The sequence below is a fragment of the Enhydra lutris genome, unplaced genomic scaffold (genome assembly GCF_002288905.1).
Source record: "Enhydra lutris kenyoni isolate GAN:26980312 unplaced genomic scaffold, ASM228890v2 scaffoldscaffold24, whole genome shotgun sequence".
In the NCBI taxonomy this organism is placed as follows: domain Eukaryota; kingdom Metazoa; phylum Chordata; class Mammalia; order Carnivora; family Mustelidae; genus Enhydra; species Enhydra lutris.
Genome location: NW_019154108.1, coordinates 11,979,931 through 11,992,060, shown reverse-complemented (window position 1 = coordinate 11,992,060; position 12,130 = coordinate 11,979,931). Strand labels below are relative to the sequence as shown.

General features: G+C 35.3%; 1 protein-coding gene across 4 annotated transcripts in view; it reads right to left on the bottom strand.

Moving 5' to 3' along the window:
- The window catches only part of LOC111150759 (CDC42 binding protein kinase alpha), a 328,384-nt gene that overhangs the window by 255,842 nt on the left and 60,412 nt on the right, over nucleotides 1-12,130 (bottom strand). For all 4 annotated transcript variants that reach the window (XM_022508346.1, XM_022508347.1, XM_022508348.1 and 1 more), the window contains exon 2: nucleotides 1,323-1,414. In XM_022508346.1, the coding sequence (XP_022364054.1) occupies nucleotides 1,323-1,414 (92 nt within the window). The remainder of the gene's footprint in view (nucleotides 1-1,322; nucleotides 1,415-12,130) is intronic.

The window sequence follows — 12,130 nt, the reverse complement described above, 5'->3', positions numbered from 1 at the left end:
ATAACTGTGAAAAATTAGATGACATGGGCGAACTTAGCAAAACTAACATATAGATAGAAAATCCAATCTGATTTCCACTAAAGAAATTAAAAACTGTCTTATTTGTAACCTCCAGGCCCAATGGTTTCACAAGTGGAATCTTCCCAAACTCTTCCAGAGAACAGTAAGAGAGGCCAGCATAACCAAAATCCCAAAATCTGATTGGTATTTTATTTTATTTTTTTTTTTAGGTTTTATTTATTTATTTGACAGACAGAGATCACAAGTAGGCAGAGAGGCAGGCGGAGAGAGAGGAGGAAGCAGACTCTCCACTGAACAGAGAGCCTGATGTGGGACTCGATCCCAGGACCCTGGGATCATGATCTGAGCCAAAGGAAGAGGCTTTAACCCACTGAGCCACCCAGGCACCCCTGATTGGTATTTTAAGTAGGAAAATTACAGACCAGTTTCTCTTCAAGAATCTGAACACAGACACACACACACACACACACACACACACACACACCACACATACCACACACCCACACACAGAGTAAGCTAAGTGCAATGAGACATAAAGATAATACAAGGTTGGGCTTATCTTAGAAATGCAAGGTTAGTTTAACATTTGAAACTAAATCGTTGTAATTCAACACATTAACAGAGTAAAGGAGAAAAGCCTTAAGGGTCTTAAAAGATGCTGATAAAACATTTTCTTAAAATCCAACACAATTCATAATTGAAAAGTAAAATCAACCAGGTTGCTAGGTATGAAGGCAAACAAAATTCCACGATATTTCTAATTACTAGCAAAAAAACAACTAGAAAATGAAATTTAACAATTCTAATTAAAATAACAAAGAATACCACATTCCTTTATCAACCGGCTGACTCAGTATCATTAAGGTATCAATTATCTACAAATAAATCTCCTATTTCAGTGCAATCCTAATCAAAATTCAAGCAGATGTATGGGTGTGGATTTTTAAGAGTATTTCCGAAACTGAAACATTCAGTGTAAAATTATATGAAAATATCAAGGGCCAAGAACAGAGGAGGAGAAGAAGGAAGCTGGAGGAATTACAATACCAGATACTGAGACTTCTTAATCTAGAGTATGTAAGACTGTGGTACTGGCACAAGGAAACTTCCATTGACATGTGAAGAAAAACATCTTGGAAAAAAATTCCATGTAGAAATATTTCATCCAAACACTAATATATTTTCTGATTGATCATATAATGATAGCAAGGACATAGTATTTCAGTTAAATTCTCTCGTAAACTGTATAAAATTTTTTCCACAACAATTAGCAGAACTTTTATAAAAACTTTATCTCTTACCTCTCCAAAAGCTCCTCGACCTATCACCTTCAGTATCTCAAAGTCTTCTCTATGTAGGCGCATCTGTTTCACTTTAGAAGTAAATGGTTTGGCTGAAACAAAAGAACATCAATTACTTACATTAGATATATACATAATGGCATTTCTTAAGCAATAAATATTCAAATGATAATTAAGAATGAAGTCAAAATACGTCATAATCCCATCAAACTATATTAAGAAGAAATACATTTAATTTCCATAAGAAAACAATTTCCTTTATTTCTTGCATGTGAATTACATTTTTCATGATAAACATACTTCTAATAACATAAGAAATAATGCAAAGTAACAGCGATGTACAAAGGAGGCCAATTCATTTTCATGTAGAATTCTAACACTCAATGCTAGACATATTATTTTAACAACAAATGTCCAAGAAGTAAAAGCAAATTTCATGGAAGAACGAGTTTCAGCAATTCCAACCACGTAAATTCAGATTTCTTTCACATTCATTTATATACCCTTTTAACACTCCATTAGCAAGAGTCTACACTATATAAAACATGGTGGCACTCACCAGAGTTTGAACAATTATCAGTACAGTATGATACCTTCCTTCTTCAGGAAGTTCTAAGTCTTCAGGGCAGACAGACAGTAGACACACATACAAAATTTAACAGTGGGATGAAACTTCTAAGAGAGGTAAATATAAAGTGCTTCAAGATAGTTGAGAATGGAACACTAATATTTCACAGACGAAATAACACAGAACTGCACCTTGAGGACTAAGTAGAACTCTGCTACTTTCCCTGGGTTTGCAGTGGAGACATTCCAGGCACAGGGACCAATATAAGCAAATGCAGAGAGGCAAGAAAATGACCTTGAGGTGATAACAATAAATATTCCACTGCTGTTACAGAATTTTGAGAAGAAAGGCAAAGAAAATGGACCCAGAAAGTAGAAAATGTAATTGGCCTTGAATACCATACAAGGAATTCAGACACCCTATTAATAACAGCTGATAAACTGGCATTTTAAAAAAATCTTAAAATCAATGTATGTTCTGCTGCCTCTAAGAGAAATGTCAACCTGTCTTCCTTTCCTCCCTTCATGTCCCTCTTCGGTCTCACAAAAAAAGGAGTAACATGATTAAAGGGTCATGATCTATAGATAACTGGTCTCTTCCCCTTCCCTCCATGGGGCAAGAGTAATATTTATTTGAGCATTAGGAGAGTGAAACAGGCAAGGCAGTCCTTATAACTTGATTTGTTCTGAAGGTATTTTGCCCGACTAAATTAGAAAAGAAGGGTATTCCACACTGCATATCTCAGTCTAGTAGAGACTTCTGTGTTGGTGTTTTAGATAATAAGGAAAGGAAATAGAGATTGGCTATTTGGAATTCACACAACTAAGAAGATGATCAAAGGAATATCAAATTTGAATGAGGGTATGGAGGAGCTCATCCTAGGAAAAAGAAAACACACAAAACAATGGCACCAAATGAAGTGAACACTTCAAAAAAATTACTAAGGCACCTTGGTTTTTGAACAAACCAGACTGGACAAATTGGTGAGACTATGGCCACTGTGTACCAGTCAGGGTTCCAAACGGAAATACATCATAACTGGAGGAAAGTTTAAGGACAAATAGACTATTTGCAAAGTTGTAGGTGGGACATAAGGGAACCACAAGGGAGATTAGTCATCTATCTATCTAGGAGTAATCTGAGGCTGTGTCCCTCCCTTTCCCAGCTTCTGTATCAGTGTTTCAGAAATACATGGTTAAGGTGGGTAGGTACAGAATATATAAAATAAAAATAAAGATGTGGAGTCAGCCAGTATGAGTCTAGTGCTGGTCCAGTTGCCAGCTACAGCTAAAAAACATCATACAGCAGCCTACAACATAACATTTAGCAGTTGTTTTTTTTTTAAAGATTTTATTTATTTATCTGACAGACAGAGAGCACAAGTAGGCAGAGAGGCAGGCAGAGAGAGAGGAGGAAGCAGGCTCCCCTAGAGAGCAGAGAGCCCGATGCGGGGCTCGATCCCAGGATCCCGGGATCATGACCTGAGCCGAAGGCAGAGGCCTTAACCCACTGAGCCACCCAGGTGCCCCTATCAGTTCTTTAAATACAGCTTCTACCTCACTTTATATTCCTCCCACCTCAAGACTTCCAAATAACCTGAACCCAAATAAAGTATATGCTCCATATTTTTGTCTCATTACCGACACTAAATCCAAAAACAGCATTTCATCACAGACAACTACAGTTATTTGTAATCTACAATTATTTGTAATCTAATCTACCTTCTTTTAGGTAACATCCTACTTATCTAAAAAGTCAAAAATGGAGCATTTTCAAACCCCTGAAACACTATTGCAGAACAGGAAAAGAAACTTTTTTTTAAGTTAAATTCTATTAGCCAACATATAGTACATCATTAGTTTCTGATGGGGTATTCAATGATTCAAAGAAACTATTTTTTAAAACTAAATGAAATTTTCTCTATAAATGAAATTTATACAATTCAGGTACATAAACGGTTGCTAAAATGATCCTTTAGCAAAGATACAAAGGATGATAGTATGCCAAAAGAAAAAATCATTTTTCCATACACTAGCATATGCCCTGAAAGCACTACAAATGAGTACTATACAATCGTGTGATTAGGATTTTATGAGTTTTCCAAGTTTTATGGGAGACTTCAGCATTAACAGAAATTTTAAAAACAATCCTATCTATTCTTTACTTTCTGAAACCTGCTGGTAAAAATCCCATTTCCTTGGCACTGCAAAAGTATTCTATTTTAGACATTCAAAAATGAGTTAAGCCACAAATTTCTTCTGAAGGCTCATAGTTTTACTAATCATTTACTCAATTCACTCACAAAATACATTCTAATACCTGTGCTGTATATAAGATGCTAGAGATACAAAAGATAAATAGTCCCTGTCCTCAAGTAAACAAATTGTGCAATAAGTGTTACTCTTCCATTTAAAATGTTCCGTGTGAATACAAATGGCTAATAAACAGAAAATGGCACTCACAAGACATCAGAGAAATGCAAACAAACATACTAGAAATATTCTATTCCTTACCAATCAAATGTGCACCACCACCAAATCCCCCCAAACCCCCGCAAAAAGAAAAAAAAAAAGTGAAACCACCAAGTGTTTGTGGGTGTTTGAATTATGAATAACAGGTAGTCTCATACACAGCTGATATGACTTAATTACAATCTCCATGAAGAGGATTTGGTTTTCTATTTCATTCTTTCAATTTAGTATATTACTTAAGAAGATTTTAAAAGTTGAAACATCTTTATATACCTTGAAATAAACCATACTTGGTTGTAATGAATTTATTTAATACACAGATGACATTGCTTTGCTTTGATTTTTAAAATTTTACATCTGTGTTCATAAACAATGCTGGTCTACAATTATCTTTTTTTCTACACTGTCTTCATCTGGTTTGGGACCAATGATCAATCAACCTCTTTATGTTTAAGTAGCTTTCTCTCCTTTTTCAGTGTCTACACAAAATACAGTTTGTTTAAAGATCTCAAGGTGATAAACAAAACTAGAAAACTTTTAGAAGATGAAAGTAGAGGGGCGCCTGCATGGCTCAGTCGTTGAGCATCTGCCTTCAGGAGGGAGCCTGCTTCTCACTCTGCCTACTGCTCTCCCTGCTTGTGCTTGTGCTCACATTCTCATTCTCTCTAACAAATAACAAAATGAAAATCTTAAAAAAAAAAGAGAGAGAAGATAAAAGCGGAGACTCTGACTATAAGGTCTGATAAAACATGCTACTGAAAACATCTTTCCAGTGGACTTTTAATAGCTGACTTTCATATTATTGTCATTTTCATATTTTCCATTTCTTTTTGTGACAACTATGTTATACTTTTCTATAAATTTATATGTTGCACTGAAATTTTCAAATTTACTGGAATAAAGTAAAATAATTTTCTTTTGTTTTAAAACTATACAATATAGATATATTTGATCCCTTTTTAGATGCTAATACTGTATATTTGGATCTTTTTTCATTGTTTTTCCTTACAAATACAGCTGGAAGTTTGCATATTTTACATTAACTCTTCCAAATACATAATATTTAGACTTGCTGGTCCTCCATAAAATTCTGTGAGTTTTTTTCTTGTTTTAGTAGGTTCTTCCCCAAATTTATGCAAAATTTCAGAAAAAGTAGAAGCTACTATTAACCCTTCCCCTCCCACCAAATAACTAAGTTAGATATATTAATAATAAGCAAAAGAGATATTAGGGGGAAATGCATTAGTAGAATAAGGATTAAAAGGAGCCATACATAGAGCTTAAAAAAGGTGGGGGGGATAACCAGGACATAATGATTCTAAACATGTACGGACCAAACAACATAACCTCAAAATATGTAAAGCTAAACTAACAGACATAAAAGAAGAAACAAACTCACCTTCATAGATTTTACTGTAACTCTCAGTAATTGATAACCCAACAAGACCAAAAAAAAAAAAAAAAAAAAAAAAAGAGCACCATGCATGTAATGCTCCACCTATGAGTTGGAGAATATCATTTTAAAACACACACAGAACATCTACAAATTTTGACAACATGCCAAGACATAAAGCTGCCTCCAAAAAAATTCCAAAGTACTGAGAACATAAAAACCAAATTATATGAGTATAGTACAATTAGAAATCAATAACAGAAAGGATACCAGAAAAAACAATAAGCTCTGATATCCTAAACCAATTTTAAGGAAGAAATTAATAAGAATTAGAAAATACTCAGAACTACACAGTAGTAATAAAATACTATATAACAAAAGCAGACTAAACTAGTATATACTGGGGCAGGGGTGAACTCTCAATATTTACACTGGTAAAGAACAACTTAAAAATTAAGGTATTAAAGAGACCTTGAAGTATTAGACCAAAAGAATAAACTCAAAGTAGAAGAAAACAAAGAAGAAAGCAAAATAAATAAAATTAATTAATTTGAAAATAAGCACAGAATACAAAGGCTCAACAAGGCCAAAGGACAGTTTGTTGGAAAAAACTAATAAAAACAGAAAAATCTATACTGGGAATGAGAAACTGAACAAAACTTCAGATGCTGCTGAGACTAAATGGGTGGTAAGAGAATATCATTAAAAGCTTATGCCAGAAGTAAACAAATTCCTAGAATGAGTAACTGTGCTTTTAAAATTAAAAATATGAACTAATAAATAAGCTGAATCACTAGTGTAAAAATTTTCCACAAAAAAAGACCAATCCTGAAGAGCTTTACTTCCAAATTCAACTAAACACATTAAGAGGTAATTCCCATTTTAATGAAATTTTCCAAATAACAAGAGGGAAAGCTAACCCATTTCATCAAAAATACAGATGCAAAAGGTCTCATCAAATTATCAACTAATCTAGCAATTTATAAATAAAATAACATGACCAAGTTGGGTTTATCCCAAGAATGCAAAGTTGTTTTAATATTAGAAAACTGAGTAATGTGATTTAGCACATAAACAAATTGGAAAAAAAAATCAATATTTTAAGAAATATTTCTATATACAAACACAGGTCAATAAAATTATACAAGCTTTCATGCGATTTTTTAAAACTACACCTTTTTTAGCAATTTTTTTAATTTCCTTTTCAGTGTTCCAGAATTCATTGTTTATGCACCACACCCAGTGCTCCATGCAATACGTGCCCTCCTTAATACCCACCACCAGGCTCACCACCCCCACTCCCCTCCCCTCCAAAACTCTGAGTTTGTTTCTCAGAGTCCACCGTCTCTCATGGTTCATCTCTCCCTCCAATTTCCCCCAACTCACTTCCCCTCTCTATCTCCCCATGTCCTCCATGTTATTCCTTATGCTCCACAAGTAAGCAAAACCATGATAATTGACTCTCTCTGCTTGACTTCTTTCACTCAGCATAATCTCCTCCAGTCCCATCCATGTTGTTACAAAAGTTGGGTATTCATCCTTTCTGTATAAGTACCGCGCGCTAACCGATTGCGCCACTGGAGCTCCAGGTATTCATCCTTTCTGATGGAAGCATAACACTCCATAGTATATATGGACCACATCTTCTTTATCCATTCGTCTGTTGAAGGGCATCTTGGTTCTTTCCACTAGTTTGGCGACTATGGCCATTGCTGCTATGAACATTGGGGTACATATGGCCCTTCTTTTCACTATATCTGTATCTTTGGGGTAAATACCCAATACTGCAATTGCAGGGTCATAGGGAAGCTCTATTTTTAATTTCTTAAGGAATCTCCACACTGTTTTCCAAAGTAGTTGCACCAACTTGCATTCCCACCAACAGTGTAAGAGGGTTCTCCTTTCTCCACATCCTCTCCAATGCATGTTGTTTACTGTCTTGTTAATTTTGGCCATTCTAACTGGTGTAAGGTGGTATCGCAATGTGGTTTTGATTTGAATCTCCCTGATGGCTAATGATGATTAACTTGAAATGGGTAAAAGACCTCAACATGAGGCAGGAATCCATCAGAATCCTAGAGGAGAATATAGGCAGTAACCTCTTCGACACTGGCCACAGCAACTTCTTTCAAGATATGTATCCAAAGGCAAAGGAAACAAAAGCAAAAATGAACTTTTGGGACTTCATCAAGATCAGAAGCTTCTGGGGGCACCTGGGTGGCTCAGTGGGTTAAGGCCTCTGCCTTCTGCTCAGGTCATGATTCCAGGGTCCTGGGATCGAGCCCCGCATCGGGATCTCTGCTCAGCGGGAGGGCCTGCTTCCTCCTCTCTGCCTCCTCTCTCTGCCTGCCTCTCTGCCTACTGTGATCTCTGTCAAATAAATAAATAAAACCAAAAAAAAAAAGATCAGAAGCTTCTGCACAGCAAAGGAAACAGTCAACAAAATGAAGAGGCAACCCACAGAATGGGAGAAGATATTCGCAAATGACAGTACAAAGGGCTGATATCCAAGATCTATAAAGAACTCCTCAAACTCAACACACACAAAACAGATAATCACGTCAAAAAAATGGGCAGAAACATGAAAGAGACTTCTCCAAAGAAGACATACAAATGGCTAACAGACACATGAAAAAATGTTCATCATCATTAGCCGTCAGGGAGATTCAAATAAAAACTACACTTTAAACAAAAGAGAAACAAAAGAAACTTCCATGGCCTGATAACTGATAGCTACAACAGCAGCAGCAGAATAGCAAACTTAACACTTTAAAGAAAAATGTTAAAAATATTCTCCTTAAAATCAAGAGGCAAATAAGGACATCTTCTATTAAAATCATCATTATTATCACTTCTACTTAACAGTTTAATAATGATACAGTCAGTGCAGTAGGAAAAGAAAGATACAAGGATTGAAAAGGAAGAAAACTGTTATTATGCACAGATGATGTAATTATCTACATAGAAAACCCCCAAAGCAAATCAAAACCACAGTGAGATACCACTCCACACCTGGCAGAGTGGCTACTATCAAAAAGAGAAGAAGTAACAAGTATTGGTAAAGATGTGGAGAAAAGGAACCCTTGTGCACTGTTTGTGGGAGTGCAAATTAGTGCAACAGCTTTGGAAAATATGTAGGTTCCTCAAAAAATTAAAAATAGAAATACTATTTGATCCAGTAATTCCATTACTATTTATCCACAGAACATAAAAACACTAATTCAAAAAGATATATGCATCCCTATGCTAACTGCAGCATTATTTACAATAGCTAAGATATGAAAGTAACCCAAGTGTCCACTGACAGATGAATGGATAATGATGTGTTGTGTGTGTTGTGTGTGTGTGTGTGTGTGTGTGTGTGTGAGAGAGAGAGAGAGAGAGAGAGAGAGAGAGAGAGAATATTACACAGCCATAAAAAGGATAAAATCTTGCCATGTGTAAAAAAATGAATGAACCTAGTGGGTACTATGCTAGGTAAAATAAGTCAGAGAAAGACAAATAAAAAATTATTTCACTTGTACATGGAATAAAAAAAACAAAACAAATGAATGAACAAACAAAAAGCAAAATCTGACCTGTAAATACAGAGAACAAACTGATCATTACCAGTGGGGAAGCGGGTAGGGGATGGTGAAGATGGGTGAAGGGGAGCAAAGATACAGACTTAGAGCTGTGGAATCAGTAAGTTATGGGAATAAAAGACACAGCATAGCAAATATAGTCAATGATATTTTAATAGTGTTCTATGGTGACAAATGACAGCTACACTTATGGTGAACCCAGCATAACATGAAGAGAAGTTGAATCAGCAAGTTGTCACCTGAAACAAATGTTAACATTTGTGTCAACTACACTAAAAAAAATTTTTTATGAAATTTACGTATTAAAATTCATCTTCCATAAAAATGTGCTTCAAATTGAAATAATGTATAGATGGATAATATTCTTTAGAGAATTCTCTACTCCGAATGCAAAGAAATTATTTCAAATGCATAACCACCCTCGAAAAGAAAAACAAAACACTCTCTTAATTACAGAGAACCGACTGGTAGTTGCCAGGGGTGGATGAGAGGATGGGCAAAATAGGTGAAGGAGATTAAGAGGCACAAACTTCCAGTTATAAAATAAGTACATCATGGAGATGGAAAGTACAGCACAAGGGGAAAAAAAACACAAAAAAAGCAATATGCATCATGCCTGCAATGACCGAATCAAGCAAGCTGCTGGAGAGAAATGTTATGCAGAACTCAATTTCACTCCTATACATCAAAAACACTTTTGTAAAATTATCTAGAAAGATACTTATGATGGCACTTTTAAAAGGACCTATCAATAAATCTACCAAAAGATGTATCTGCCCTTAATATACTACAAACACTTCCTGGAAAATGTTCAAGTCCCAAACAAAAAGTACTTGGACAGGAAGGCACAGTATCGTTAAAAGGTCAATTCACCCCCAAATATTTGCAATTTAATGTAATTACAATCAAAATCCAACTGGGGGTTTTCATGACAAGCGAGTTCTAAAATTTACAAGGATGAACAAAGGAACCAAGAATAATCAAGATACTTTTGACAAAAACAAAAACAAAAAACATGATAGAAAAAGGAGGAAGACTTGCACTATTAACAAACCAAGACTTATAATAAAACTAGGGTAATTAAAATAGTATGTGTTGGCAAGAAGATGGGCAAACAGGCCAAACAAACAGAGAGCCCAGAAGCAACTCATACACATATGGATATAATTTATAATAGTACTGGCACAGTACAATGGTGGGAAAAGAATGGACTATTTAACACATGACAATGGTTATATTCAGGAAAGGAATGCAATTGGAATAGTATTTCACACAATATACAAAGTCATTCCAGGTTGTTTACAAGACAATATATAGAACACTAGGACTTTGGGTTGGAGAAGAATTTTTTAACAAAGATAAAGTATAGTTTATTTAAAAAATTAATAAATTTGACAATTAACAATTTTTTAATCTGGGCACATGCATGGCACACACAATCAGTTAAGAGTCCAGCTCTTGCTTTCAGCTCAGGTTGTGATCTCAGGGTCATGAGACCAAGCCCCAAGTCAGGCTCCAAGCTCAGCACAGAGTCTGCTTAACACTCCTCTCCCTCTGCCCTTTCCCATCCGGGCTCACTCACACATGTGCTCCCTCTTTCTCTCTCTCAAAATAAATAAACCTTCAAGAAAAATTTTTTCATCAAAAGTCACCGTAAAAGCAAGACACTAACTAGAAGTAATTTAACTCTGACACATATAACTGAAAATGGATTGGTAACCGTACCACTCAGTGTCAATTACACAAAGAACTGCCAATTACAGACCCCAAAAGAAAAATCATTAGCTGTCAATTACAGACCCCAAAAGAAAAATCATTAGCTGTCAATTACAGACCCCAAAAGAAAAACTTGAGAAAGAAATCACGAATTATAGGCCCCTACAGGAATAGATGAGTACTGCATCTCTTACATGCCCATCTACCAATTTATTTAAAAGAAACAAACCACTTGTTATGATGAGCGCTGAGTGCTGTATTTAAGTGATGAATCACTGAATTCTACTCTAAAAACCAATACTGTACGGTACGTTAACTAACTAGAATTTCAATAAAAATTTAAAAATGAAAAAAAATAAGTAAAACAAACCAATACACCAACTGTGTATTTCATAGAGAAGTACGCAATTTTTCAATTGGTTTGTTTCCAATGGCCCATAAATATATCAAAAGACAGCCAACTCAATAGCAACTGAACAACTGTACCTAAAACCACAATGAGCTACAATTTCACATACATCTGACTGGCAAAAATTAAATAGTCAAAAAAAAACAAGTGTTGGGAGGAATAATATCTTGTCCACTGCTAGTGGGAATGTAAATGAATACAAGTACTGTATTTAAGTTTCCCATTTAGCTATTTCAATGGAATATATGCATATCCTGCTCTCCAGAGAGTCCATCTTCAACATATAATAGCATGTAGAGAAACCGTCGGGTATGGAACTGGAAGACCGTATTATTCAGCATTATCCATAATAATGAAAACCTGTGAACAAATGTCCATCTACATGAAGATAAATAAACTGGTTCATTCATACATCCAAGTAATAAAAGGAAGTGAAAATAAATGAAACATAGCTATTTTAAGTGAAAATTAATAAAGGGAAACCTCACTACAGTGAATTCTGGATCCTGAAGGGGAGGCTGGTCACACTAGCCAGAAAGGCAAAAATTAACAAGTCCATAAACAAAAGATGCTAGTGAGGATACAGATAAAGGGGAACCTTCTTACACTGTTGGTGGGAATGCACACTGGTATGCAGTATGGAGAGCCCCCAAAAAGTTAAAAATAG